The 27,768-nt window shown below is 32.9% G+C and overlaps 3 protein-coding genes across 4 annotated transcripts in view; all 3 read right to left on the bottom strand.

Annotated features, from left to right (window-relative positions):
• Positions 1-524: 524 nt before the first annotated feature.
• LOC145312779 (xyloside xylosyltransferase 1-like) lies at positions 525-9,689 on the bottom strand. The gene is made up of 13 exons (XM_080152024.1): positions 9,383-9,689; positions 8,821-8,887; positions 8,303-8,405; positions 7,928-8,018; positions 6,136-6,218; positions 5,347-5,417; positions 5,023-5,121; positions 4,525-4,612; positions 4,316-4,363; positions 2,577-2,682; positions 2,023-2,157; positions 1,171-1,284; positions 525-623 (listed from the first exon to the last, which is right to left on the bottom strand). The coding sequence occupies exons 1-13, from the start codon at positions 9,422-9,424 to the stop codon at positions 567-569; spliced, it is 1,104 nt and encodes a 367-aa protein (XP_080008150.1). The 5' UTR covers positions 9,425-9,689; the 3' UTR covers positions 525-566.
• A 1,085-nt stretch (positions 9,690-10,774) lies between these two features.
• LOC145310375 (uncharacterized) lies at positions 10,775-17,685 on the bottom strand. The gene is made up of 13 exons (XM_080150399.1): positions 17,527-17,685; positions 17,065-17,112; positions 16,095-16,190; positions 15,416-15,450; positions 15,024-15,059; positions 14,668-14,762; positions 14,369-14,418; positions 13,936-14,015; positions 12,978-13,082; positions 12,362-12,407; positions 11,656-11,708; positions 11,473-11,535; positions 10,775-10,895 (listed from the first exon to the last, which is right to left on the bottom strand). The coding sequence occupies exons 1-13, from the start codon at positions 17,564-17,566 to the stop codon at positions 10,827-10,829; spliced, it is 816 nt and encodes a 271-aa protein (XP_080006525.1). The 5' UTR covers positions 17,567-17,685; the 3' UTR covers positions 10,775-10,826.
• Positions 17,686-18,565: 880 nt separating this feature from the next.
• Positions 18,566-27,768, bottom strand: part of Elp1 (elongator complex protein 1) — a 48,550-nt gene continuing 39,347 nt past the window's right edge. For both annotated transcript variants that reach the window (XM_080150395.1, XM_080150396.1), the window contains exons 19-34: positions 27,315-27,364; positions 26,530-26,625; positions 25,982-26,131; positions 25,555-25,614; positions 25,210-25,284; positions 24,737-24,797; positions 24,218-24,305; positions 23,419-23,458; positions 23,037-23,148; positions 22,448-22,515; positions 21,724-21,807; positions 21,349-21,458; positions 20,850-20,903; positions 20,358-20,594; positions 19,638-19,700; positions 18,566-18,708 (exon numbers count right to left, since the gene is read on the bottom strand). In XM_080150395.1, coding sequence (XP_080006521.1) covers positions 18,621-18,708; positions 19,638-19,700; positions 20,358-20,594; positions 20,850-20,903; positions 21,349-21,458; positions 21,724-21,807; positions 22,448-22,515; positions 23,037-23,148; positions 23,419-23,458; positions 24,218-24,305; positions 24,737-24,797; positions 25,210-25,284; positions 25,555-25,614; positions 25,982-26,131; positions 26,530-26,625; positions 27,315-27,364 — 1,436 coding nt within the window. In that variant the 3' untranslated portion in view covers positions 18,566-18,620. The remainder of the gene's footprint in view (positions 18,709-19,637; positions 19,701-20,357; positions 20,595-20,849; positions 20,904-21,348; positions 21,459-21,723; positions 21,808-22,447; positions 22,516-23,036; positions 23,149-23,418; positions 23,459-24,217; positions 24,306-24,736; positions 24,798-25,209; positions 25,285-25,554; positions 25,615-25,981; positions 26,132-26,529; positions 26,626-27,314; positions 27,365-27,768) is intronic.

Raw genomic sequence — 27,768 nt, 5'->3', positions numbered from 1 at the left:
CCATTCAAGCAGTTATATTCATTTGCACACAAAAAATTATTCTTCCGCAGACTTAAATGAGCATCTGCATTTTTACACGGAGCACTATAAAGATTTGATTGTTTTATGCTCCTAATGTTTTTTCAATGATTACCCAGAGATTTTTTCAATGTTTTTTACCCATGGAAAAAAATATTTGTTTGAAGAAAAAAATATGTTTTAGTATAAAGAAATGATGGATCATGCTTTTCTCCTATTTCTAGCCTTCGGGGCATATTTTCTAACCCTGCGGGGCAATCATTAACACCTACTTAACCTAAAATAATCTTTCAAAGGCTACTGTGAAATAGGATGAAACCCACAACTTTGTTTTCTTTCCATGACCCGAAATGTTCATTATCAATGTTTTTGTTAGTAGTGGATACAATACCTCAATTAAATGAAAATCATGTTTGATACGATAAATTGCAGAGACCATTTTGCTACAAATGTAAATAAGTAATTATAAAAACATAATACAAAATAAAGATAAAAATTAACAATACTATACATAAATAAATTTATTGAAAGGTTTAACAAAGTTCAAATTAATAGTTTCTGTGTTTGATAAAAGGTGGTTCTTTGCATTGATATTTTTCAAACTCCTAAAAACATAATCATTTCAAATAATCAACTAATGGGAATACAAAAAAAGACTTTTAATCATTTTTTCTGAAAATGCTAAATCTTTCATTACAATCTTTTAACCACTTCATCGTTTTCCAAGCCTTAGAAATTAAGATTTTTATGTTTGTTTTGTTTCTTATGTGTGTAAAACCCTCTAGAAAAATACAATCCAAATAACATTCCTCTTTTATCAGAATATTTGGATCGTGTAACGAAGACGAAGTTTTTCCGAAATTACCTTCCTAAGGTTTGACCTCAGATTGGCTAGGTATGAGCTAGTATCGATGTTAAGGTGTGTATAGAAGAGTTATGGCATACTTTATAAATAACTTGACACAGCCTAGAGTCTATCTCTGATATTTGCACTTTGTACGAGTTAAACGTGTGAAAATTTAGCCTTAAATGGACACAGTACTTGATGCTTCTGTAGACACCTTATCATCGATAATAACTCATACCTAGCCTATCTCAGGTCAAATCTTAGGAGGGTAATGTCTGCCATTTTTCAGACCCGAAATTAATTACCTGTTCACCAATAACATTGAAGTCTTTATATAAAGTATTATTTTGATAATTGAAACTACATGGTAGAATATGGAACAAATCAGGATACTTGAATCCCATTAATGTTAACCAATCCTAAAATATATTATTAGTATATCCTATAATATAAAGTAATAAGATTGTTTTGTCTGTAGCGAAGGATCTCGCTAACCGCTGAACAGATATGGTTCTTCTTAACAGTGAAGTCTCTTATAGGCTCTGAGATGGTTTTTGGCTATTTATTTTTTAAAATGAGTCTGAGTAGGGTTTTAGGCTATTTTTCTGCCTTTCGAATATAGAGCCCTTAGATGCTAGGGGCGCAGCCGCTAGTATATTAATAAAGCTGTCCCATAGTTCTGATAATATCATAATCTTATAGGAATATAAAGATTGAGTGAAGCAGCTTAAAAGCAGCTTAATGTGCATACAAAAAATTACGCCATACAATACAAATGACTAAAGCCAATAAAGTATATATTTTACCATTTGCTAATTAAAATGATACTATCATTGGTCATGGTCATTTGTATTGTATGACGTCATTTTTATAGGCACTATAAGCTACTTCAGCTTGAGTAAATAAACTAAATAGTAACTTTAAAATGGTAAAAATTAAATATTATTCTGATATTCCTCTTTTTAAATGAGGACAATTTTGTTTCAAAATAGCGAAGCAGAAACAAACATAACTTATGCAAAAGAACATTAAACATTATATAGGTTTGATTATTTACATTATTACTAAGACGACTAATCATTTTAAACTAGCTGACTGTCAGTCAGACAGTAGGACATTTTCTAGTTAAAAAGTAGCGGGGCTTCTTAAAAAATTACTTGATCTCCGACGGTTCCTGTGATATTGTAATATTGAGCAAGCTGTGCAAATTTGTGTGCATCTATTTCAGAATTATATATCTCTGATTTTCGCATTCTCTCTAAGTTATACAACACCACTCCTGTATTAAATCCCTTAAAATAAATATTTCTTTATTAATCACTTGTGGCTACCCTTCCACCCTTAAGGCCTCTAGGGGCACTTGAGGAGGCATGAGTTAAATTCGATAACCCAATTTTTTATTAACGATTTAAAAAGAAAAAGTTATTTTTATCTAGCGGTGATTTCTCTTGAGAGGATGGCGGTTTGAACTTTCCCAGGACATATGAGAAGCTAACCTTTCGTCAGTTGAAGTGGCAATGTCGAATTTCAAATTGTCGTTAATTTAGGCATTTTTCATTATTGTTTTATCCCAACATCGCTGCAATTTGTTTAAGTTCGATCTCATTTATAATTGACTAAATGTGTTCTTTCTTCCTGATTTATTTATTTTTTTGTGGGGGGGGGGAGGGGTACATGGCAAAAGATAACAGTCGTAAATAAATTTGAATACCTGGTTACCAACAAGACCAGCATTAGAATCCTGGTACTTAGCTCTGTACCCTTCCAGCAGTGTGTAATAATGGGGAGTTAAGTCAAAACCAACCCCTATCAGCGCACTAAAATAGAGTTGGATTTATATTTAGTAAAAAAAACTACTCTGTCTTTGTATACTAAAATAGAGTTGGCTTTATATTTAGTAACAAAACTACTTTGTCTTTGTATACTAAAATAGAGTTGGCTTTATATTTAGTAACAAAACTACTCTGTCTTTGTATACTAAAATAGAGTTGGCTTTATATTTAGTAACAAAACTACTCTGTACTTAGCTTATGTTGGTCGTCCATCTTTACTACTTTACGAAATAAGGGTTTAACTTGGCTCCTGTATAAGATAGATTTGTGAAAGAAGGTGTATCAACTTTTTTTTATAGCTAGCCGGCTCTTTTAGTAAGTAGTAGATGTAAAATTTTTCATAGAATTCAGATATGCAATCGGTTTTTTTGTAGACCTCTTATTTTTTAAGTAATTTAAGTTTTAAAAAAAAAGATTAAGTCGATTTTAAGGTACTAAAATGCAACAAAAAAAAAGAAAGAAAATGTCCATTATGTACAAAAATAGTAAGATCTTTAATTTGACACCTTACTTTTTTAATTTTGTCAGGTAATTATTAAAAAAATTGATTTTTTTTAAACCCACGAGAATAAAAACTTTGAACTTAATTTTATCATTTCGCAGGTAAAAAAATATGGGTTAATATATACCTTTAGAATCAGAAAATTATTACGAATCCATTGTAAGCAAAATTGAAAAAAAGTAAAAAAATAAAAAATAAACAAATGGCCAATTATATTTTTTGTTCAGGCAACACTGTTGTCTTCCCTTTTTTACCCCCTCTTTACCCCCTCTTTACCACCTTCCCATTTTTATACTCAATTCAAGAATTAAGACGTTGCCTGTATAATATAATATGATATTTTCATATAATTCCTTTTATTGTAGTTTATATACTATATTGTAAACTTTTTATTTCAATTTTGCTTAGAAAGGATTTGTAATACTTTTCTCATTCTAACAGTATATATAATGCCTATTTCTTATGCCTGGGGAATGAAAAAAATAAGTTCTAAGTTTTTATTCTCGTGGGTTTAAAAAAATCGATTTTTTCAATAATTACCTGACAGAATTGAAAAAGTAAGGTGTCAAATTAAAGATCTTACTATTTTTGTTCATAATGAACATTTTCTTTCTTTTTTTGTTGCATTTTAGTACCTTAAAATCGACTTAATTTTTTTTTTTTAAACTTAAATTACTTAAAAAATAAGAGGTCTACAAAAAAACCGATTGCATATTTGAATTCTATGAAAAATTTTACATCTACTACTTACTAAAAGAGCCGGCTAGCTATAAAAAAAAAGTTTATACACCTTCTTTGAAGAAAATTCGGTATTGTCGGTTTCGTGACATCGCCTCTTAAGGGGCATTTCGTCGTATTTTCACAGTAGCTTTTGATAGGTTATTTTAGGTTAGGTTAGGTAAATGGTCCCCAAAGAGTTAGAGCCTCCCGCAGGGGATAGAAATAGGAGAAAAGCTACTGTTAAAATACGAAAGAGGCGATGCCACGAAACTGACAATACCCGAATTTTCTGTGCTATGTACAAGGTAACTTTAAAATCCTCATAGAAATTTGAATTTAAATCTGTGCATGCCCTGTATTATGAAACTTAATGTAAAACTAATTGTTTGTTTTTACCTGTCTTTCATTTGTTTAAACTCTGTGTATAAGTTTATAATATCAATACTGAAAAAAAAAGAAATATAAACTCGTACATTTAAATTTGATATGTAATGTAAATAAAATAAAGAGTAAATAATGTGATTATGCAACACCCATTACAAATTTACACTACACATGCAAATATAGAATCTACACAACTATATATTAAGATAAAATAATAAAACCTGAATTCTAAATCGACATCTATAACAACCAATTTGTTTAAACTTTCAGGGAAGGCTGTATGATACAAAGGTGCTATATGAAACAGATCTAAAAACAAAAATAATAGAATTCCTAAATTAATGATCAGTGTTTTAATCATGGATTGACAGACATACCTTTGATAAGCTATATAAATCAATGAGGACAACATCCATAAAAAGGATAGCTCTGAAAGGGTAGGACAAACGAACATTCACTCTTGTAGAGTGTCAGGACTGAATAAATAGAATATAAATGTATAAGTACTAACAAAATTGTACGTAAATTTGTTGGAAAACTGTTAAATACAGGAAACTTTTCAAAGTACATACATACATTTTTAGAATTTGATTATAGAGATGCTTCGCTAATAAATATTTACTATGTTGTCCTAAATTAAAGAAAAGAGCTAACAATTTCGGACGGACGGACGTACGGATCGACCATAATTATAGAAAGGCTTCGCCTTTAAAAATTACCTAAGGTATATTTTTGAGTGAAAAGAATAGTTTCTCCTTGGTCATTAGTCATGGCTGTATCTTGGGGAAGGTGCTGCGAAAAGTAGATTTTACTGGCATCTTAACAAGGACAATTATCTATAAATTACGTAGCAACAAATCTTTATATTAAAGTAACAGGATCTGTGTGCGTCTGTGTGTACCAAAGGATATCGCTAACTACTGAACCGATAGAGTTCTCCTTTACAAGGTAGCTTCTCATAGGTCCTGGAAAAGGAAAAGCTGTCCCGGACGGACGGACTGACCTATCCTAATTATAGAAAAACTTTGCTTTTAAAAACATACTTATTAAATCTCTATTTGTGTCTGCAATAGATTTTATATCCACAAACTCTACTTTCATCCTTTTTGGCATTCTTAACAAGTGATATCATGTAAAAAAGACCAAGTTTTTCAGAAAAGGGGCAGGCATTACCTTCCTAAGATTTGATCTTAGATGGGCTAGGTATGAGCTAGAATCAATGTTAATGTGTCTATATAAGCGTCTTGGCATGCTTTACAAATATACACAACCTAGGGTCTATCTTAATAAAATTAAATCAGGGATATCATTTTGTTATTCAACTTTGATAACATTTCTTTAAAGCAGCTACAAAAGTATAAGTATTTGTTATTTACATTTAAACCCCTAGAGTAGCTACTAGCAGCTATGACCCAAGAAGCCTTTAGGAAAGGGAAGGGGTGATTTGTATTAAGTCGGCCTTCCATTTAAATTTCCTCTTTTAAAAGAAAAAGAATAATATAAAGACGATTCTTCTTGTGGTTGTGGGGGTATCATCCCCCGAAATTGTTATAAACCTTCCCTAAAACTAGTGGCACTTTAAATCTTTTTTTTTTAATAATACGATACCTAGGTATCTATGTTGCTTTCAAGTTTCTACGATTCCTAGCTATGTTACGTAGGAGTCTCTATAAGTACCCTCCCCCAAAATATTTATAAACCTTCATGGACCTATGAGAAGCTACCCTGTTAAGGAGAACCCGATCGGTTCAGCGGTTAGCGAGATCCTTCGGTACAAACAAACACATAGACATCCTGTTACTTCAGTATAATTATTAGTAAATATATCTTACTTTAATATTTGTTCTCTATTCCATACTTGTTCTTTGATAATACTGGTTGATAAGTAACTTCCTATTCTTTCTCTTGTTACTTTCTTAGAATCAAATTTAAATTTTTAAACATAAAACTCTTTATAGTGACTATAAAAAAGGTGATAATAACTTTTGGCCGAGGTTTCCCGAATGACGTCACATTGGAATAATCCATCATTCTAATATGACTTCAATGGGATACTTCGGCCAAATTTTTTTAATTTATACCCTTTTTATAGGTACTATAAAGAGTTTCGTTAAACATGGCCCGGTAGTCGCCAATGTTTAAGGTAATTTAGTTTCGGCAGTTGATTAGGTTAAACGACGTCTGGGCAGTTGGCTGAATCTGCTTATTAGTTAAATTTTTAAAACCAGATAGTCTGCAGTTTTTCTGTTAATTTGGCTGCATTAAACACTAAACAGTGACACATTATTATAATTATTTTACATTAAATAATATTTAGAATCAATTAACAGACATTTTTTATCTTGTCCTGACTTGCTTTGATTAAACTCTACATAATTAAAGTGGTAAAATTTCTGTATTGAAAGATATCGCTAACCGCTGGACCGATTTGCACTGTACTACAGCCTTTGCATATTCTTACATTTTGACGTGGACAAGGATGACAACATCCATAATTTTCGAAGCACCAAAATTCTGGATTAGGAGCAAATTTCTAATATTACTATATTGTATCATGACTGACGGACAGAAGGATACAGTAAATTACATACTGGATGCTCTATAGTATAATGGATTCGTATAAAAAATATACAGCTAAGATATTCACATGAAGATGATAAAAGTCTCTACAGATTTTGACGTCATACGATAGAATAGCCAATGAGAGGCAAGTATACACTGTAATTGACCTGCAATGGTAAAATTTATGCTGGCCTCTCATTGGTTAATCTATCGTATGGGACTTTAATCATCTCCAATTTACAGCATCCATAGCGTCACGTACTGACGGACAGACAATGTAAATTATAAAATAGCCTGACTAATAAAACTTTTTCAGTATGGCTTCGAAACCGATTAATATCTGCTGGATTAGAACTGGTTCTCAGCCAGGGGCGTCCAAGCCTTTTATTTTGGGGGGGGTAAAAATTTTTTAAGGGAGGGTAATTCGTTTTGGGGGGGGTAAAATGGCGCGCGAAGCGCGCCGCAAATTTCTTTTAGCCCCCCCCAACATTTTTACCCCGGGGGTAAAATTTGCTTGGGGGGGGGGGGTAATTACCCCCCCCCTGAAATCTGTTGGCAGGGGTAAATTTAGTTTACCCCCCCCCAAAATTTACCCCCGGGGTAAAATTTTTGGGGGGTTAATTTAAATTTTATTAAATATATAGTATTAAAAATGCGCGCGAAGCGCGCAAAAATTTTTTTATTAGAGATTTTTTATTTTGGGGGGGTATTTACCACCCCAAAATTGTTTGGGGGGGGGGTAAATACCCCCTCCTAAATGGTTGAGGTGCCTACGGCACCCCCAGGGTAGGGGTAAATTTTAAATGGGGGGGCGTAATCGCCCTATTACCCCCCCCCCTTGGACGCCTATGTTCTCAGCCATAATGAAAAATCATGTATAGCATCGTACTACAGACAATTATCTACGAATATTAAAATAAAGATCATAGCATTAATACCAAATTTTTTAGCCCGTGCGTTAGGCCCCTCGGGTCAAACAAAACTGGTTTTAATCTCATAATTTTTCTTTCAATATCTGCGAAAAACTGTTGAGAATATGATGCGATAAATAACTATTCTTACCTTTATTGGATAAATTGACTCTTGATCAGTTATAATAATAAAGTGTAAGGGTGTCCCAATAGAACTTATTAAGATTGTGTCTAACATATCACTAAAACAAGAAATACTACATTCATAAAAGCAAAGATCAACAAATCATATGAAAAACAACTTAACAATAACAATGATTAATAATATTTTTTTTTATAATTGTATCATTTTACCATCCACCCATGTTGACTCATTTCTCCTCCCCAAACTGTTATTATCCTCCTATTCAGATTTTCTACCCCGAACCCATTTAAATATAAAAAGCTTAGACGTCAATAAATCTTCATTTCTTCCTTAAAATATAGATAAAAACAATCAACATATCTAACAACCCTAAAAGTATACCTGTAACTTTTCAGAATTTTGGAGTATCCTTCTATCATAGTAAAATCTACCCTAACATCAAATTCATTGGTACTTTTTCCAAGTACATGTACCATTAGCATTCCTGAAAAGGAAAGTTAGTACAAGGATATATGTGTGCAGAACAGCTACTCTAAAACTAGTACATTGGTGTTTTTTCTTTGTTCTTTAGTCTACGACATTTCATATATTCAAAGATTCGTTAATTTAGACATGTCAAATTGTAATTTTGGTTTCAAATCATTTTGTATGATGATTCCTATAACAGATAGGTACCATTTAAGAAGTGTAACAATTCTATGATCGTCATCAGAAAATACGTACCTCCATTTAAAACATGCGGATTTTAAACATTTTTAGACAACATTTTGTTTGATATATTTAATACTCATCCTAATTATCAGACAAGAGCTATTGTACGATTTTCTTTCCAGATTTTAGAGCTTCGCTTTTATAAATGTTGCCATCCTTGCTTTGTACAAATTGAAGAAATATTTTACCTAAATGAACAAAATTAGTTGCTGTATATTTCAAATCAGATGCTGATATCAGACTATCCTCAAATATCTAAACAAGGACATTTACTTCCATAGTTGCAAATTCTTATAATAAAGTAACAGGATGTTTGTCTGTCTGTCTGTTTATACCGAAGGATCTCGCTAACCGCTGAAATGATCCTTTACAGGGCAGCTTCTCATTGGTAAGGGAAGATTTATAACTATTTTGGGGGAGGGTACCACCAACCTCCCAAGAGAAATCGCCCCTAGAGACGTATCCGCTAGGTTTAGATTATTTTAGCAAAAGAAAAGAAATTAAGCGAAATAAAGAAAGTGTTGTAATGTATTTGTTCGCTTGCTTTAATATTTGTAATAAAATAAATATCCTCAAAATAAACATTAAATAAACGAGAAAGGAATAACTTCTTCTTTATGCTTATTTTTTAGTAATAAAATGTGCTCATTTTAAGACTAGCTTGTAGACCTATTAACGTATAATAGTTGAAAAGAAGCTGATTAGAGTTTTTTTTTAAATACAGGGAAGGTTTTAAATGGAATAAGCTACCTTGTCTGTGACATATGGTGTTCTTGTTATTTCTAAATTCATTATACAAGCTGCAAACAAATATTTTAAAAATCAATTACTATTTTTGTAAAAAAAACCGATGAAGTCAGGTTTTATTAAATAATTGTTCGTATAGTTCAAATTCAGGTGTGAGATAAAAAGTCGTCTTTTTATGTTCAATATCTAAAACAACCAGTTTATTGTATATGTATTGCTTTGTTAAAAAAAAGTTTCACTTTAACTAGATAGTTTAAATACTGAAAACACTAAAATTACGCTTACTTACATAAAATAAATAATTGACTGCTCAGCTGTGTTTATTAGTGCAGAACAATTTCAAAATTATATGTTCTTCACGCTGTTGAAATTTTTACTGCAACGCCGACATTTAAAATCACTTTGAACAATTTTTATGCCAAAATATTTTATTATTTTATTTACTAAGTATATTTGCAATAACTTTTATTTAATGAAATCTTCCAATTTTTAACCTGTACAAAACGGCCTGCTTAATTGCTTCAAGATCCATGTCAGATCTATATAGGAAATAAATGTCTATAAACGAGCTCAAGTTTTCCAAGGAATAATCGTTGAAAACTCATAGTGCTCCAATAATCCATAATAAACTCTCATTGCCCAGAACGATAAGACCCATTTTTTCACTTTATTAAAAATAAATTCATTTTTTTCATTTCATGTTGCTATTTACATTATAATGAAGTATTTAATTTCTAATCATAAAAAAGAAAATTTAAATTTATGATATAATAAATTTAAGAAAACTCTGTTTTAAAAGAATTCGATTGTGGCGACACTTTGTGTGTTCAAATATTGAACTAAAATTGTAATCATATAATAAACCCTTTGGTGATGGTAATGTAAAGAAAAAAATATAATTTAAAAGATCTTTCTAAGATCATTTAAATTATTAAATATTTACTTCCGTTTAAACAGTAATGCCGGGTGAGGAAAATAGATTTATTAAGAAATATATATGCATATAGAAAACTAGCCAATAGGGAGATAGTTATATCGAGCCAACTCTAGTATTTTATATAATTTCGATTTCTTGAAAACCAAGAAAATAAGTTGCACTTTAGACTTCTGTATAACATTTAACAGATATTTAAAAGCAACACATATTTTTATTTTAAATGCAAAAAAGAATAAATATAAATAAGTGTTAAAATTTGATTTTATATGTATGTAGCTGCAGCTATGTTTTGCTCAGAAAGACAGTGGCTGTGACCTAGAATGGCGAATTCCTCCTATTGGCCGCACGGTTTACTTCGTTTAATCTGTGCGGATTGTCATAACTCCGGACCCAAAAAAAAATTAAAAGAATTGTTCTTTTTGTTGTTAACTTGTTGTATTTCTGAATGTAACAACAGCTCAGGACACTCATTTTATTAACAAAAATCATAAAAAAAATATTATTACAATTCTATGGAAGATTATTTAATTTTTGCAGCATAAACTGAGAAAGTTGATACATTTCTTCATAATCTGATATCTAGATAGGAGAAATTAAAGTTAAAACAAGAATAATTAAACCATAAGTATAGCGATGCAAAACAACATTTTAAAGGCGAAGCTTTTCTATGTATAGTTATTGCCATACGGTGCGTCCTTAACTAATAGCTCTTATAGATAATTTAGATATGTTAAAATTGTCTTATAGATTTCAAATTTTGCATAATGATTCCTGTAACGTTTAGTTACCATTTAGAAAGCGTAGCAACTTATAATCGTTACAACAAGGTCCGTACGTCCATTAAAAAGCATGTGATTGCGACTACTGCTATGTCAATTGAAAAACACTAATAGTTGAAGTAGGGAATGCGTTGGCCCAAAACAGGCTCAACTCATTAATATGCATAGTTAGGACTTGCAGAGAAAGGTCCTACAATAAATGAGTTGGTTGTCTGTTGCTTAAACTATTAATCCGAGAGTTTGGACAGAAAAGGTGAAATTTGGCTTCAACTTCCAGCATTATATAGCGATACTTCCCATCCATCCTCTTTACCACACCACCTCCCCTTCTATAGGAGGATTAAAAAAGGTTGAAGAGTAGCTACTCTATAACTCACATCATCTACAACAGTAAGTCCAACTTTTCTCAATGATAGAATTGAATTAAATACTGATGCACTCTGAAATGAAATAAATCTTATTTAATAATTTTTGAGAATAGTTACCAACCAAATACGTCTAATATTTGTAAAGCTTTTTAAAACAAAAATAGAGAGGACCTATTTCTAAAAATAATATACCTTCTTTTTTCCTTTTAATTCTTGGTACATTTTATGTAGGAATAGAATATTTCCTTTAATAAAATAAAATGAATAATAATTAATCTAATAATCACAACACCATTGGAACTGTGATCTAGTTTCTAGTTTCAGTAATAAAAGATCTCTTTAAATATTTTGGAGAGCGATACATTTAACTTCACAAGAGAAATCGCCCCAAGAAAAGAAAATGTCTACCCCCCCCCCCCTCAAACCACATTTAAAAAAAAAAAAATTTTGTCTCCCCTCTTCTTTGCTTAATATTTACCAATCACGCATTGGACTGCATAAACTACACTAGTACCCAATGTTTTATAAAACCACTTTAACTTTGGGGACTTTTATTGCGTCTTGATAGGATATTACACACTAGATCTAAACTTTTTAACAAATAGAATGGGTAATTATTTTAATCATGATTAAGGTTTTACAATAATTAATCGTCTATCCATATATCCCTGGTAATCATAGACCAAATTTCCTACCTGTAGAAATAGATATAATATTATTTGGATGTTACACCAGATTTTCATGTTCTCTGATAAAGTGAAACTCGAAGCGGACTTAAATAATCCCCTCCCCTCCAACTGGATGAAATAATAGACCAATAAGGGATTCCATGTTCGCAACCTAATTGGACGACAAATATTCCCCTGTCATAATATCCACGTATATTCTTTATCCATACCTGTAGATGAAGAGTCTGTAATCATCAGCTTTCCAGGATAATGGTCCTAAACAAAAAAAGCTAAAATAAAAATATTTTTGAGAATTAAGAGTTAAAAATATAACTTTAAGCCCAACATAGATTCACTCAGCAAAAAATGAACTTATCCACGCGGGTTTTATGAAGCCGCAGCCGTGTGTTTGTGGCGCAAGTGCAGCCGCAACAAACACCAAGGCGGAAGCTTAGTGGAGAAATAATCAGCCATACTAAACCGCTGCCACTCTAACAAAGTCACTTCACAGCCACAAAATTTGATCTCTGCTAAGAGGCTGCATAGAGTATTCTTAATATAACAGAATGTATTTTGCTTTTTCAAATTTATGCCAATTATTAGCTGAACGTACTAACATTTCCTATTTATAAAGTAGTTGTTTAATAGTTATTCATCACATAGTATTATAAACAGCTTTTCGCGGATATGAAACTGGTTTTAATCTTATGATTTGTACATTTTTATATTCGTAGAAAACAGGACATAATACGATCCGATACATGATTTTACAGTGTGGCTGAGAACCGGTTCTTATCAACAGGATATAAATCGGTTTCGAAGCGATACTGGAAGTTGTATTATTACCATTAAATCATCTAGTTTACTGATGAGATGGAAAACTTCATCCACAGAAATTGTTTCAATATCTTTATAATCAACTATTACCACTTTCTTTAATTTTCGTGGTTCCTAAATACACAGAAATAATGTTTACAATACGTGCAATCAATGGGGTTTTCCCTCAAAGTGTATTGTTGAGTAATCCGCCGCTAACCCTCCCCCCTCTTCTTCGTTTTTAAAATAAATAGAACATAAAGGGTGGGGAGTTTTTCGTTTGTTTGTTACTTTATGTCAAGTTAGGTTAGGTTATTTTTGGGTACTGGGTTGCCCCGCATTGTTAGAGCACTGGAGGGGTTAGGCACAGAAAAAGATATGAAGGGGAGGTTTTCAGAGCTTGATAGGTTTTTGTGGGAAATCATCCTTTTTCCATGTCAAATTTCATATGGTAACAATAAATGACATTAAAATTAGGGTTGGGCCGGATACCGGATATCCGGCTGATTTCAAACGCCGGATATCCGGCAAATATCCGGTTATCCGGCCAAATTACCGGATATCCGGCCGGATAACCGGCAAATTACCAGTTACTAAAGTAGCAAAAAAAATTTTTTTCAGAAATCTTATATAAATTTACATAAAGTTAAACTTGTTCAGAAAAAATGTTCTTCTAGCTTCAATAATAAGAAAATTATAGCCATTTAAAATTTAAAAAAACAGAGATTTTTGGTGTAAAGTATAAAAAATTATAGAGCCGGATATCCGGCCGGATAGTTTCAATATCCGGCCGGATATTGAAAATGGCCGGATATCCGGCCCAACCCTAATTAAAATATATTTTGTTATGTAGATTATATGACAACCAAGATTACTTTATTAAATACCAAATAGTCAAAATAAAAATCATTAAAGATGCATTTGAAATATTGCAGTTCGATAATACAGATACCCATCCTATTACTATACTAATTGAGATGTTGTATACCTTATCAGTGGATATCTTAACTGTATAGAGTACAGCTGAATTAAATTCTCTTACAAAATCATTCACTATTTTCCATTTACCTAGAAATGTTAAATATCTGCAAATTATAAATGTAACTTTCCCTCACTGATTCAGTCCCTTAATCTAAGCATATGATACTCTATCAGAATTTGTGTACATCTTTCTAACATTCGTATAATAAATATAATGAAAGTTCTAGTATTCAAACTTTTGTACCCTGACGTTAAGGGTTCGAAATCATAAAAAATGTTGAAAAACATTCTTGAAAAATGTAAGTTTTAAAAAGAATGAGATCAAAGAAAGAGATGGGTCTATCTCTTGTAGGAGAAAAATACAATACAGATTAGGTGTAAACTAAATCAAGGGAAAATTTCCAATAAACCAACTAACACATTTTAATTTGTTAACTCACCAAAATTAATTTCTGCCTCTGGTTCTTGTGGAAATATTATTTTCACTGCACTAGAAATATAAATTCAGATGAATAGGATAATCTTTCATACAAAAACTTGTTGGCATAAAGTTAAAATTAGCATGTTTTAAATAGACGTACGCACTTTCTATTACAGAGTTGCTATGCTTTTCTAAATCATACCTGATTCAGAAATTATCATTCAAAGTTTAAAATCTATAGATAAATTCTGACATGCCTACGACATAACGTACGGACCGACCCTAATTATAGAGTAGCTTGTGCTTATAAGAACTAACTTAGAATTATTGAAATATGGAAGGAGAAGAAGAGCTCCAACATCACCCCACATGATAGTCCCCCATAATTTCTCCATATCTCCTTCACTACTCAACTTTGAAACATCCATAAAAGCAGCGCAGCCATAAAAGGTTTGCCAATGTTTGGCAGATATTGTTAATAAATCTCATTAGAATTCATTTTCTTTACATATATTATTTAATCTTGAATCAAAGGAGCCCCTAGGGGTTAATTAAAATCTAAGATATTACATGTGTATTACCTTACCCTCTGTTTGGCCAAAGGTCTACCCCCCCCCCTTACAGGGGCTACAAATTAGAAATAAAAATTATAAAGAAGCTTCCCCAAAAATCACCTTTGGAACCACATATTGTTGTTCGAATTCAGGAATCTAACAAAAAAAATATTTTACAAGAATTAAAACGGCCATATTGAAGTGAGAAAATATCATCATACAGTGTTGACAAAGATTCGATTTGAAATGACTTCAATCGAAAGTTCTTTTATCGTGGTTCTTTAAATAACACATAGTGCATAGTTAAATTACTACCTAGCTTAGCTACTATAATAATTTGGATTATGGAAAGAATTTTCACAGTAGCTTTTTTATAGGTTAGGTGAATGTTAATGATTGCCCCGCCGGGTTAGAACCCACCGCAGGGGCTAGATATAGGAGAAAAGCCTCTGTGAAAATACGACGAACCCCACAACTTCCTTTTTTTTCCACGATCCAGTAATTTTTTTTACCTTATAAATTTTACACACATCGTTTTCTTCAATTTCTAAAAACACAAAATATATATTGAACTGTATACGCTCAGCATTTAGTGACTTCCTTTGCAACAGGCAGTTATTCTTGTACTTTTATATAAGGATAGACGAATTTAAAAAGAAAATATAGAAAACATAAATTCCTTAAAAATTATTTCTATTATATTTTGCTTTCATGACAAAATATTTTGTTTTTGTTTCTTTACATGAATGGCAGGGGCGTCCAAGCTTTTTATTTTGGGGGGGGGTAAAAATTTTTAGGGGGGGGGTAATTCGTGTTTGGGGGGGGTAAAATGGCGCGCGAAGCGCGCCGCAAATATTTTACCCCCCCCAAAATTTTTACCCCGGGGGTAAAATTTGCTTGGGGGGGGGTAATTACCCCCCCTGAAATCTGTTGGCAGGGGTAAATTTAGTTTACCCCCCCCAAAATTTACCCCCGGGGTAAAATTTTTGGAAGGGGTAATTTAAATTTTATTAAATATATAGTATTAAAAATGCGCGCGAAGCGCGCAAAAATTTTTTTTTATTAGAGATTTTTTATTTTGGGGGGGTAAATACCCCCTCCTAAATACCCCCAAAATCGTATTGGGGGGGTAATCGCCCCATTACCCCCCCCCCTTGGACGCCTATGATGAATGGTCCTATAGTATTTCACCTTTTTCCAAAGTAGCAGCTTCTATTTTTTCAAATTCTTCATTAATTTGTTGCTCATCGTAGGTTATTTCAAAAATAGGTTCAACTTTTTTCACCTCTAGTAAAACAAGTAAATTTACTCATTAAGTAACAATGTCTGTCAATTTTGCTTTGTCTGTAACGTTTGTCTGTCCTCTCAATTGTTGAAACGTATTTAAAATGAATTGTTAGGTATATAATTTCAAAAAGGCTTTATTACAAACACATCAACACATTACATAGTTTCAGAGCGATAAGAGCTAAGCTGTATAGAAACAAGGATGACAACATCCATAAGTAGCGAAGTTAAAAAATTATGAGTATATATATCAGGAAAAATTACTAAAAAGCAGTGTCATACAATAAACATTAATGTTGATAAAATAGAGAAATCAGAAAATCTTTAAAATCACGCAACCTTAAAAATCATGAAAATTTTAAAATCTAGGAATCAATCTAGCACCACAATTTATAGACAAATCTTAATGAAACTTGATAAAAAAATGTAGATTATGAGCATATTCAATCCCTAATAATTTCAGCCGCAAATTCTGAATAGGAATTGAGAAAACAATAGAAAACCTAAAAATCTAGGAATCGATCTAGCACCCCTATTAATAAATAAATCGTAATAAAACTTAAGGAAAATAGGTAGAATGTAAATTTATTCAATCCCTGAAAATTTCAGCTCATTATCTTAAAAAGGAGTTGAGAAAATCAGGAAAACATGAAAATGTAGGAATCGATCTAGCACCCCAAATAACAGACAGATGGACAAAACAATGTATAGATTAGATGGGCATATGTTATAAGAATCTTCACTAAAAATTTCAGCTGTCTATCTTTTATAGGGGCCGAGAAAATCACGTTTCCCCCACTTTGTCTCAGACGGACGGACATTTCGAATTATAGAGTAGCTTCGCAACTAATAAACTAGGCGTGTAAAAAATTGCCTGCATTTGATTCCTTTCTTTTTCCACTCTTACAACAAATCATATTCCCTTAAAATTTAAATATATTTTTAAAAGTGAAGCTTTTCTGTAATTAGGATAGGGCCGTCCGTCCGTAACGGTTAGCTCTTTTTATTAATTTAGACATGTCATATCAATATCTAACTTGGGCCAAGGCAATCCCCCTACTCTAACTATTTATGTCGCGCATCTGACATAGCAGCAGTAGGAACCAATTTTTAACGTCTTTAGTTATGACGCGGTGTCGGCCCGAGATTCGAACCTATCACCTTCCCGACGTCGAGCGGATGCGCTACGTGTTCAGCCACGGTCGCGGGTTACATGTTATAATCATCCGTTTCATCTGAATTTTTTGAATAATGATTCTTAGGACAAGGTACAATATTGTATGCGAGGCGTCTCTATAATTAAATACAATAAATTCACAAAATAAAAAATCTAAACCTGAAAAACTATCCCAACGATTTTCATTATAAATTGTCATATTGTTTCTATTTAACAACTTGAAAATGTAATGTTTAAATATATGTAAGAACTGTTTCACGCTATCAATATTCAATCAAAATAAAAATTATACTTGATATGGGATTTTTTATTTTATTAGTGCAGCTAGTATATAATAATGCTGTATTAATCAATTTAAATGAAAAGAGCTCTACTAAACAGGGAGTAAGGGAGGATCGAATATTAAATTTCTCAGACTTTGGGTACTGGCTTAAAGGGAATGTACAAGACTTTAGCAGTTTCTTTAAAATTTCCTCCATATTTTCTGGATTAATCTGGATTTCAAGGTCTTTCAGCAAATACTCTTAAATTGAATTAATTGCCCTTTGTCCCCTCCCTTACTCCCTGTCTACTAAACCTTTACTGTGTTTTAAGAAAAACGTCAATTTATTGAAAATAACTGTTAGAAATTAGCAGTTATAAAATTTTAAAGAAAAATTTCCATTTTTTATCTGATCTTGAATATATGCTTACACATGGCAAGTCCATTTAAAAAAAAAACTTCTTTCATAACAGCTCTGGAAATCTCATATCCATACGAATGGCTCCTAGCTATAAAGTAGATGCGCTACTTTTTTACTTGTTTGATTCAAATGAAGCAGTTTATATAATCATCTTTGATAAGAGTGTTAGGAAGTTTAACGGACTGACCCCCTTCCATGCAGATACCTGTCAGGTGGGTGGGGAGGTTCATCTAAGAACCATACGACCAGCCAGAAAGTCATCGATTTACTTTGAAAATCAATAAAAAAAAACTTCTAACGTCCACAGTTCCTTAGGGCGACTTAGCTTAATTTTACGATATAAAAGTCGAACGAACCATTCTTCTAGCTTCCCTAGAAACGGATGAACCGACCCTGTTTAGAGAGGCTTGCACTTTTAATAGAAATACGTCAATTATCAAGGGTCCAAATTTTGAGATCAGTGTTTTGGAGGTCCAAAGGTCCAAACAAACTTAATTTCTTTAAAAAAAACTAACTGAAATAAAATAAAATTTATTTATAAAAAATAAAGCGTGGATAAAAAAAATATGATCACAGAACTTCCAACTTCCAATGTGGGTCAATATTGATACGTGGGGGAAATCTGTATTGCGCTTCCATCAGTTCCAACGGGGACCTGCCCAACAATTTGATATATAATTATCATAGTTTTTATAATACATTTGTAAGTAGAGATGGAAAATTGAAGTAAAACAATAAAGGGGGGAGGGTTAAATAACTGAATGTCCCCACCCCGAGGACCCTGTGTCGACTTTCAATTGGGTCTTTGAAAATCAACCAATAGCGTCGAGATCTTAACACGGCCAAGTCGCTACAAAAGAGTTGTAAGCAATTTGCTAGTAGACGAAAAAAAGTCCTTAACAGGGGGATCCAGGTAGTTGTCTTGTTTGTATTTATAGATTTGTTGATGTAAACATCAATAACCTACATTCTACCTGTCTGGTTTTTCATTGAACCCAAATTTTGCAGAAAACTTTTCTTCAGAAATTTCTTTCAAAGTAAAACAATGGCAACACTATAAGCTTTTTCTTCTTCTAATGTTGGTTTTGTGCTTTACCTAAAGGGAAGTGGGTGAGAAAGGGGATGAAGGAAGCGGGTTGTGGGGATATTTTCACATAAAATTGTTTGTCATAATCCCCGTCTCTTATCCTATATAATGGGGTTGCATAAGGGTTGCAATGCTCAATATAGGTTTAAGGTAGCTCTATCCCTTATCTCTTAACTTTATTGTCTTGATAGTCATTTGGTTTAGATTGTTTGTAACAAAAGTATTACTACTTTAGTGCATTTAAGTTGTAATTAGAAAATGATTGGGATCTGTAATAACATTTCATAACAAACAAGAAATGAAAAAACAACACAATTGAGAATATATCTATTACACGTGACATAGGGAGGGATAATTTTACCTAACTGAGATAATAACAGAAATATGATTCAGTATGTTATTTTAGCAGAAATTTAAAAGTCCTAAGGAGAAAATTTAAAAGGAAGGAAAGCAATAAAAAAACTTTTGTTTTAAATTGTTGTATGTATATATCATTCCTGTATTCTGTTTGCATAGCTCCAGCACCTCGGATGATGTCTTGTACAGTTGCTTCTGGACCATACCTGAAGTTAACTTAGTATACGCAGGGATCTTAAGGGATAAGACAATGTGTGATAAAAAAAAAACATACATCCACAATGATGTTAAACAAAATTGGTTCTTATTTAGATTAGAATTATCGGTTGAAAAGTATGGACACTACTCTTGGAACCAACCATTCGAAATTCAATAAATAAAAGTACCCAACGTTTAAAGCCAACGAATAAGATAATGAAGTCATAAAATTTAGTTATTAACAGTTATTTAACAGTTTAGCGTTCCCTTTCAATAATTTCATCATTTAAACTTGAGGACATAAAATTTAAGCGTACTGAATATTCATGTGAGAACTACTTTTCTCGTATTCATTCGAATCCAATGGATAGGAACCGGTTCTCATCCATACGAAAAAACTATGTCTAGCATCGTATTATATCCAGTTTTCTACGAATATAGAAATGTACAATTATAAGATTAAAACTAGTTTTTTTTGGCCCCGAGGTGCCGGAGGCACCTGCTAAAAAAACTGGTTTTAATCTTATGATTGTACATTCTATATCCGCGGAAAGCCGTTTATAATACGATACGAGAAATAACTATTCTTTGTATAAGCTGTATGGTTAAGGCTGTTAGAATTATAATTACTTGCAAACTGACAAAAATCATAGATTTTATTTTACCTTTCTTTAACAATCTCCTGTCCGGGCCAAATTCTTGGCTTCACCTCCTCACAGAGACTCACCAGGTGCTGAGCCTGGGCCTGTAGTCCTGCCATGTCAAGGCCGGGCTCCAGCAGGCGTCCAAGATCCAGGTAAACTCTGGTGATGGTGGCTATTTCTGATATAAGATTAGGCAGAGTGGATAAGGCTTCGTGTAGTTCTGCTATCAACCCAAGGTCTTCATGGGTACTGCCCTCCCTAAATATATTTTCTTAATGATATCAAAAAATACCAGCGCAGTAATGTTTCTTTAGAAAATGACAGAAATTACAGGAAATGAGTAGTAAACGTTAAATTTATCTTCCCTCAAAGTCTAAAGCATACAATTATACCTTTAATATCGAGCTTACAAATTTTGGTAGGTATAATAAAGATGTAAATTAATTGAACCAGCATTGTCCATTGTCCCCCCCCCCCCTTTTTATTAATAAATGTATGAAATAAAAATGTTACTTTGTACTATAAAGTTTTCTGTCATGCTTCCTTCTGTTCTTACTGGATTTGCTTCTAAAAACAAGACAAAACAATCATAGTTTTGTAAACCTTGAAAGTTGGGATAGTCGCTAATTTTGTGTTTATTTACGATTTGGAATGTTATTTACGACATTATAGTGTTTTATATCCGGTTTGTATACATTTAAATTTAAACAAATTTAAGATCTTATGAAAGCCAAAATGAAGTCTTTTCGAAAATGAGTTTTCAACTATCAACATTAAAATAGGGTTAGATTTTTTATTAGGCTATGCTCATAATTAAAAATTATCGGACAACCCATAGAACGACCTCTGTCTGAAAGTCCTTGGATACTATAACGCCTGTTCATGGGTTAAGGCATTCCCCTTACTTTTTACTACGGCTAAAATAAGGACATTGTGTACAATTTTTGTTGCACCAAAAAATCGAACTTTACTGATCCGAATAAGTAGGACTTTAACACAGAAAAAAACTTACTTATTTGAAGTTCTAGTAGCTAGTGTAGACTTAGATTTAGCAGATGATGTTGCTATAGATCCTCCAACTGAAGTAGTATCAGAGAAATTGTCACCATCCTCCAAGTTTCTGACAGAATTATGGTTTTAAAGCTTTATAGTATCTATAATACAAAGTAGAACGATGTCTGTCTGTTTGTACCGAAGGAACTAGCTGACCACTCAACCGATATGGTTCTCCTTTAAAGGGTAGCTTCTCATAAGTTCAGGAAATGTTTTTAACTATTTTGGGGTAGGGTACCACAACAATCCCAAGAGAAAAAACTGATTCCCGCAAGCAATGACAAATGATCTAAATGAATAATTTCTTCAAGTAAAGCTAATAGAATCCTTTCCTTCCATTCATATCATCTCCGCCTTCATCGTCCGCAGTTATAGCCGCGCGGCTGCGCTCACCACGGATTAGTTCAAGTCGTTCAACCTAGATTAAAAATAAATTATGTAGAATTGTTTGAAACTATGTATTATAGTTTATAATCTATAATACAAAGTAGAACGATGTCTGTCTGTTTGTTTGTTTGTAGCGAAGGATCTCGCTAACCGCTGAACCGATCGGGTTCTCCTTTACAGGGTAGCTTCTCATAGTTCCCGGGAAGGTTTATAACTATTTTCTTAGGGGGTGGGACACCCCCCCCCAAAAAAAAAATGAAAAATACTCCCCCCCCCCCAAATTTTTTTTTCTTTTTTATTTTAAATCTAAAATACGAAAATTGGTTTGATAAAACCTCTTGGGGCAAAGCCCCTAGAGGCTAGGGGCGAAGCCGCTAGTTAAATATAAAATATCTAATTTTTTATAAAAAATGATGCCTTTTTGAAAAGAATACTGCCCTTTCCTATCAAGACACACAACCCAAATATACGTATGACAGAAAGAGAGGCTGACGGACCAAGTAAATTATTAAATAGCTCCTTTTTGGTATTGTGCATTTTCAAAAATCCCCAAAACTCAGCAGTCTATTATGAAAAGCAGCCGAGAAAATCACATTTCCCCAATAGCGTTACGGACGGACTGACAAAGTGAATTATAAAGCTACCGATTACAATTACTAAGTGTTCTATACCTGTTGCTTAATCTTTTGTTGTGTGGCCGTCAAAGTAGCTGACAGAACCTGATGCCTCTCAGACAATTCTAAAATAAACGGCGGTGGTTTTCCTTCAAAGTGCCTAGTCGCGTATAGAACCCTCCGTATTTTGAAAATAAGAAGTTCGGTAGGTTTTTGTTTGTTTAGGTTATTTTGTTTACTGGGTAGCCCCGCAGGGTGAATCCCGCATCCGGGGTTCGGCACAGGGAAAACCAACTACAACATCCTTTTTCCATTTTCAACTGATTTTTAATAAATTGGGGAGGGAGGGGGGGAGTTCAGTGATACACACTTTGTGGAAAAGCACCTTATAATGTAAGTATTATCAATTTAACAATTTGTCTGTTCAAGGCTGTACGTACTATAATATTATAAAAAGTAATAAGGTTTTTGCCTGTAAATTAAGTTTTCTATAACTATTGAACCGATTGAGTTCTCCAATTTTGGAAAGCTTCATAGTCCTTGGATGGTTCTCTGTTATTTTTGCTCTCTTCTATCCCTTTAAATATAGAGCCCCTAGAAGCCAGGGGTGCAGCCGCTAGATGATATATATATATAAATGAATTACCTGGAAGTAAATGAGTCTCCAGGAGGTCCATCCTGCCAGCGGCCCTGATTTGACGCAAACATTCTCTCCAACATTTAGTCCTCGCCAGTACAGCTATACTCTCCTCTGTATTCTAATAAAAATTTAACCATGCAAAATAGAAATACGGTTTTAATCAATAAATATAAAAATTAATTACATACAAGGAGGAAGGGACATTAAACTAAATTATACCGGTCTCAGAAGTTTTATAAATAAGCTATCACAAACTTGAGCTATCATAATCTTGTATGTTATAATAAAAACTGTTGATACATTTATTACATCTTGGTATGATTTACCAACTATTCGGGTTAAGGTAAAATCAATTTTAACTATTTTATTAACTTTAATTGAAATTAACCTGTAGCCAATCTCTCCAAATAATTGCACTTTCCATGCCCCTAAAGAAGATTAATAAATATTTTAATCACTATGTTTTGTTTGTGTAATATCAAACTTCAGAATATTTTTCCTTCTAGCGGATATGCCCCTAGAGTCCTTTTTCGGAAGATAAAAAGGTAGGGGGGTAATTTGACTATTTAATTTCTATTTTTGTTCTAAAAAAGTAAAAAAGAAATTTAAGGATATTTTTTCCGGGGGTTTTCTCTTGGATGGTGAAGTTATCTTTCCCCAAATAGTCATAAACCTTCCTTGAACCTGTAAGGAGCTTCACTGTAAAGTAGAACAATGTCGGTCTAATGGTTATTAATATTCTTCGCTACACACAGACACACACAGAGAAAGACAGACACACAATTACAAACATCCTGTTACTTTTATATGTGGATAAATTTCGCATAACAAGAGGTAGTGAGTTTGGAGAGATGAAAACTTACAAAGTTAAAGCACTTAAACGCTATTTAACTAAAAATGATAACAACATTTTTCCTGCACCTTTTTTGTCTCTACTCAGGGATCTAAAGGGAAAAGACATTAGCCATTCACGTAAATCCTCAATGATGATACACAAAAATACCCCTTTTGTAGATTAAAATTAGTGGTTGATACGATTGAACACCCAACTTAATTAATCAACCAATCAAAATTCACTAAGGTCCCCAGAGTTGTTAAGCCGACGAATAAGAAAACGTTATAAGAAAACTTTGGGCACTAGTGTAATAAACAGCACATTGTCGCATCTCTCTCTTGTTTATACTGACCTGTCTGTTTCCTCCAACTTAATTGCAAGATTATTGTAAAGCTGGTTCAGCTGTTCCTGGCTCCACCCAGCTGTACGGGCAAGATGACCTGCAAAAATCATGGATATTAGGGGATAAGACAATATTAACGACGTATTAATGTATATACCCAAAGATGATAAAGTTTTCTTTTTTGGAGGTGGAAATTATTTGTTCAAAAAAATTAGAAAAATTCTAGTTTAGAGTTAATTAAACGTACCCAAATCCTACGGGAAAATTAGATAGCAATAGCAATTTTGTATAAAATGACATGCCAGGTCGAGCATTGAAAACTCTTTCCCCCTTATTATAAATAAAACAGAAAAGGCGAGTCAGGTGGGGTAGTTTTTTCTGATATATTTTTTGATGTTCGCAGGGCACCCATCTACTATATTTTTAATTTATTTCAAAACAAGGATTTAGGGTGTGGGGTTTTGTACTCGGTAAGCACTTTTATGGAAAGCACCAGTTTGTGTAAATGAATATATATGTTATTACTACCTGCACGCTCCCAGCTGCATTCCCGTTCACTTGTGCGCACAGCACTTACAAAGTCACATGCCTAAATATTAATTTAAATAAGAAAACTAATAATAATCACAAGAATAAGAACCATTAATATCATTGCAAATTATTTTTTAAATTTAAATTTTTGTAAAACGATGATACACAAAATTCAACACCACCAAACAGACAGCCAACTAATTTGACCTTACATCCTATTATATAAAGAAGTAAGTTTTTTTTTGTCTGAAGCTTAAGATTTTAATAACTACAAAACTGAATTTTCCGTTTTAGGGATGCTTTACTTAGATTCCGGAATGTTTTTGGGCATTTTTTTTATTCAAACCTTAGAATGGTTTGATACTATTTTCTGTTCCCTTCAAATGCAGAGCCTCTAGATGCTAGGGGCGGCGTTGCTAGCATTACAAGAAAGCATTTTAAAAAAAGGGTAAATAGAAAATTTTAAATACCTGTTCGTACAGATAGCTAGCCTCAAGATAATATCTCTTTCCATCCATATATTCACCATAGATTTTACATACAGACTAAAAAAGAAAAAATATCAATTTGCTGGAAAAATATCTTTGTAAAGATTCACTCCAAACATTGTTTATGCATAATATTTAGAATTCCGTAGAGTTTAGGTTTTAGGCTATTGTGTGTGTGTGTATTGAGGGGGGGGGGGGGGAGAATTTAAACCCACAATGGAATATTCAGAAAATTACACCTACCCAAATTTTTTTCTTCTCTGAAATACAATTAACAACAAGACTGTCAGTGACAAAATTAAATCTTATAATGAAATAATTGTATACCTTATAGTTGTCGGATCCTTTAGGGAAAAGTGTTAATCCTTGCTTGTACAATCTTTGGTCCTAAAAAACAAACAAAGATGTATTTAATTTTTCGTACCAACATAAATACATTTTACAATAGGTAACTAGATCCTTTTTCAATTTTAAAAACATCACGAAACCTGAAATATTCTAAGTAAATTATCATTTACAGACAAACCTTTTTTGTGACAATTATTTAATAGGTTCTAAGGACCAAAATATTCGTAGAAAACTCAATTTAATATGATACGATACATGATATTTCAGTATGGCTTAAAACCAGTTCTAATCCACACGGATAGTTATCGGTTTCGAAGCAATACTAGAAATATATTTTCTCTAAGTGCCTTTCTACCTACATGGAAACATTATTATTGTTGACAAAACTGAACAAAATTAACCAAACCTGAATTAGTTGAAGGCAATCTTCAAAATTATCTGGACACTTGGCAATGTGAGCCAGGGCTGAGGGATACCTCTTCAAATCTTTATCTATACTGTACTTCATATAATCTGGGGGCATACTCTTGTATTTGTTTAATATGGGCAGGTATTCCTAAAATATTTAGTTTGGAGTTGTAGAGAAGCATCGTACCAATCTTTAAAAAAAGTAATACGATGTATGTCACACTGTGTGTCTTGGACTAAAATCTTTAACATTAATTCCTTGAAAATGAATTAAAAATAAGAGGAGGGATGGTTTTTTCCTATGCCTAACCCCTCCGGGGGCCTACCCATTTGGAGCATAAATATACGGGGCTACCGAGTACCGAGTAATTAACAAACAAACGAAAAAACTGACCTTATTATATTCAGTTTATTTCAAAAATAAAGGGGAGTTGGAGGTTTAAGCTAAAATGGACGACCCATAATATCAAAATATATTTAGTCATCATATACCAGACATAGGAGCAGTAGGCAAACATTAAAACAATCTATCAAATCAAAACATACCTTTGGGTCTTTTTGTGATTTTTCCGCCACCATGAGAACCAGGTCAAAATCATAGGTACCAAGGGCGATATTGAATAGAAGGTTGACATCAACACTACAGAAGGGATAGTCACATATGTAATTTAACAAGGATGACAACAACCACGATACCAAATAATACATAGATTAATCTACCATTAATTATCAAGCATTTTAATTTCTAAAGAAACAGAAGGACAATTGCTCGTTTATTATTTACTAGCGGCTACGCTCCTAGAGGCCTCTAGGGGCGTAGCGAGATCCTTCAACACAAACAAAGAGACAGACAGACACCCTGTAACTTTATTATAAAGATAACGTAAATACAAGACGCTTTTTCTAGAATACCTAACTTAATGACGTAATTACTTGTTTGCTTCGCTTATGAATTAGTGCCTAATCGAACTAGAAATTGGCATTTCAAAAATCAAATGATTTAAAATAATCAAGTTTGATATTAAGTGTCAAAAAGCTAACAAATATTTTAAATTGATTTCCAAATCTTTTTATCTATAAGTAGAAGGATGTCTATATGTCTGTTTGTACCGAGGGATCTCGCTAACCACTGAACCGATCCGGTTCTCACTAACGGGGTAGCTTCTCACAGACCCGGGAAGGTTTAAAACTATTTGGGGGAGGGTACAATCACCCTCCCAAGAGAAATCCCCCCCCTAAAAAAACTACTAAAAGCCGCTAGAAGTTAATTAAGAAATGCCTTCGCTTAATCAAATATATTTTTTTTTGTAAATTAAGATATGTGATTTCCTGTATAAAATATAGCGCAGTCCTTGGTCACAAAGGTTCTCCTCACCAAGATCTAAAATAAACAAAAAGTCAAATTTAATCCAATAAGAGCCTGATATAGCAACGATAGGTACATTTTTAACGTCTCTGGTATGTCGCGGTGTGGTACAGACTCGAAACTAACAACTACCGAGAGCAAGCATATATAGACGATAACTTTTAATTTTCAAAAGTAAAATTTGAGTTTTGGGTTCGGACTCTCTTTAAAGTACCCCTAGATGCATTCAGGGGCATAGCCATTATTTTTAACTTATTCTATAAAATAGTAAGTTTGCGTTTCCTCTAGGGAGCTAGGGAGCCGAGCGCTGCGGCTAGGCAGGCTAGGAAGCCGAGCGCTGCGGCCAGAGTTGTTCGTTGTCGGGAGGGGGGGGGGGGGCGGGGGGTAGTTTGTACTCAAATTTTCAAAATTAAAAAAAA

Source organism: Acartia tonsa, chromosome 2, assembly GCF_053477335.1.
Source record: "Acartia tonsa isolate MP-2025a chromosome 2, ASM5347733v1, whole genome shotgun sequence".
Taxonomy (NCBI): Eukaryota; Metazoa; Arthropoda; class Copepoda; order Calanoida; family Acartiidae; genus Acartia; species Acartia tonsa.
Note: the sequence above shows the minus strand (reverse complement) of the source record. Positions and strands in the feature narration are given on the sequence as shown.